This window comes from Trichinella spiralis, assembly GCF_000181795.1.
Source record: "Trichinella spiralis strain ISS 195 chromosome Unknown Scfld5006, whole genome shotgun sequence".
NCBI classification, from domain to species: Eukaryota; Metazoa; Nematoda; class Enoplea; order Trichinellida; family Trichinellidae; genus Trichinella; species Trichinella spiralis.
Window position 1 is genome coordinate 1 of NW_003531945.1, and position 1,054 is coordinate 1,054.

The 1,054-nt window shown below is 41.3% G+C and overlaps 1 protein-coding gene across 1 annotated transcript; it reads right to left on the bottom strand.

Moving 5' to 3' along the window:
- Nucleotides 1-11: 11 nt before the first annotated feature.
- Nucleotides 12-993, bottom strand: Tsp_14455 (calcium-independent protein kinase; the record flags this gene model as incomplete). The annotated part of the gene is made up of 5 exons (XM_003367008.1): nucleotides 12-131; nucleotides 213-443; nucleotides 501-631; nucleotides 697-829; nucleotides 914-993. Coding segments are annotated over 5 exons (695 nt in total), but the record flags the coding sequence as incomplete, so codon positions are not given.
- Between the last annotated feature and the right edge of the window lie 61 nt (nucleotides 994-1,054).

Here is a 1,054-nt window from a genome sequence, read left to right on the forward strand (position 1 = left end):
GGCGGCCAGCGTCAAACACCCTCTTCTCGACCATTGTACAGTCGACATCGTCGTCTTGCAAAATGATATCCTTGCGCAGAAACTTTCACCGCGTACACTTCATCCGTGCCGGTCTTTTCGGCCAACAGCACCTACAAGAACAACAAGAACATTTATGCAAATATTTCCACATCGACGTAGAAGTAGATGTCGCGTCAGTCAATCGCTCGCACCTTGCCAAAACTGCCCTTGCCGAGCACCTTGATAAAATTGAATTCTCCAATTGTAAATTTTGAGCTCGAATCACGTCGCGCAGCCGCCGCTGGATGACGCATGCTAAAGTGCAAAGTGCCATTGATGGAACATTCGTCACTTTTGGATGACGACGACGTCTGATCATCGCTCAGCGAATGGATCGGCAACGGATCGGTGCGTGATCGTTCACTGAGTGTCATGATGCTCGTCTACAGAAGACGATGACAAACCAAAAAAAACTCTTATTTATGCACAACAAATGGTACCTTCTTTTTCTGTTTGACACTGTAACCGCTGATGCCAATCTGAGAAAGTATTTCGGCCATCCGTTTCGAATTCACACCACAAGTGTTGGCCACATTTCGTTCGCATCGTTTATGTACGTTCATGTGACATGCTAATAATAATAATGTTAAAAAAATGAATAAATAAATAAAAGCATCGTGTAAAATTATAATTTACTTTGACATTGCAACCCTTGTCTGAAAATACCGTACAAAAGTGAACCACAATGATCACAAAATGTGGGCATTTTGTAATTGTGCAATTCGAAACGATGCGGCACATTGATGTCGAATCTTGTTTCAGATTTGAACTGAATGAAAAATTCGATCAAATTATTATGAAAATTTGAATCGAGTACTTGTCGATTAATTTAAAAATCAACTCAATTATTCACCTCTCCAACGGCCACACCGGTATCTTTGACACCGGGACACTTCCAAACCACGAATTCATGGCACCGCTTGTGCACCACAACTGTACATACTGTAAACAATGAAGTAATGCAGGCTTGTTGAAAAAAATTATTGTTTTGTAA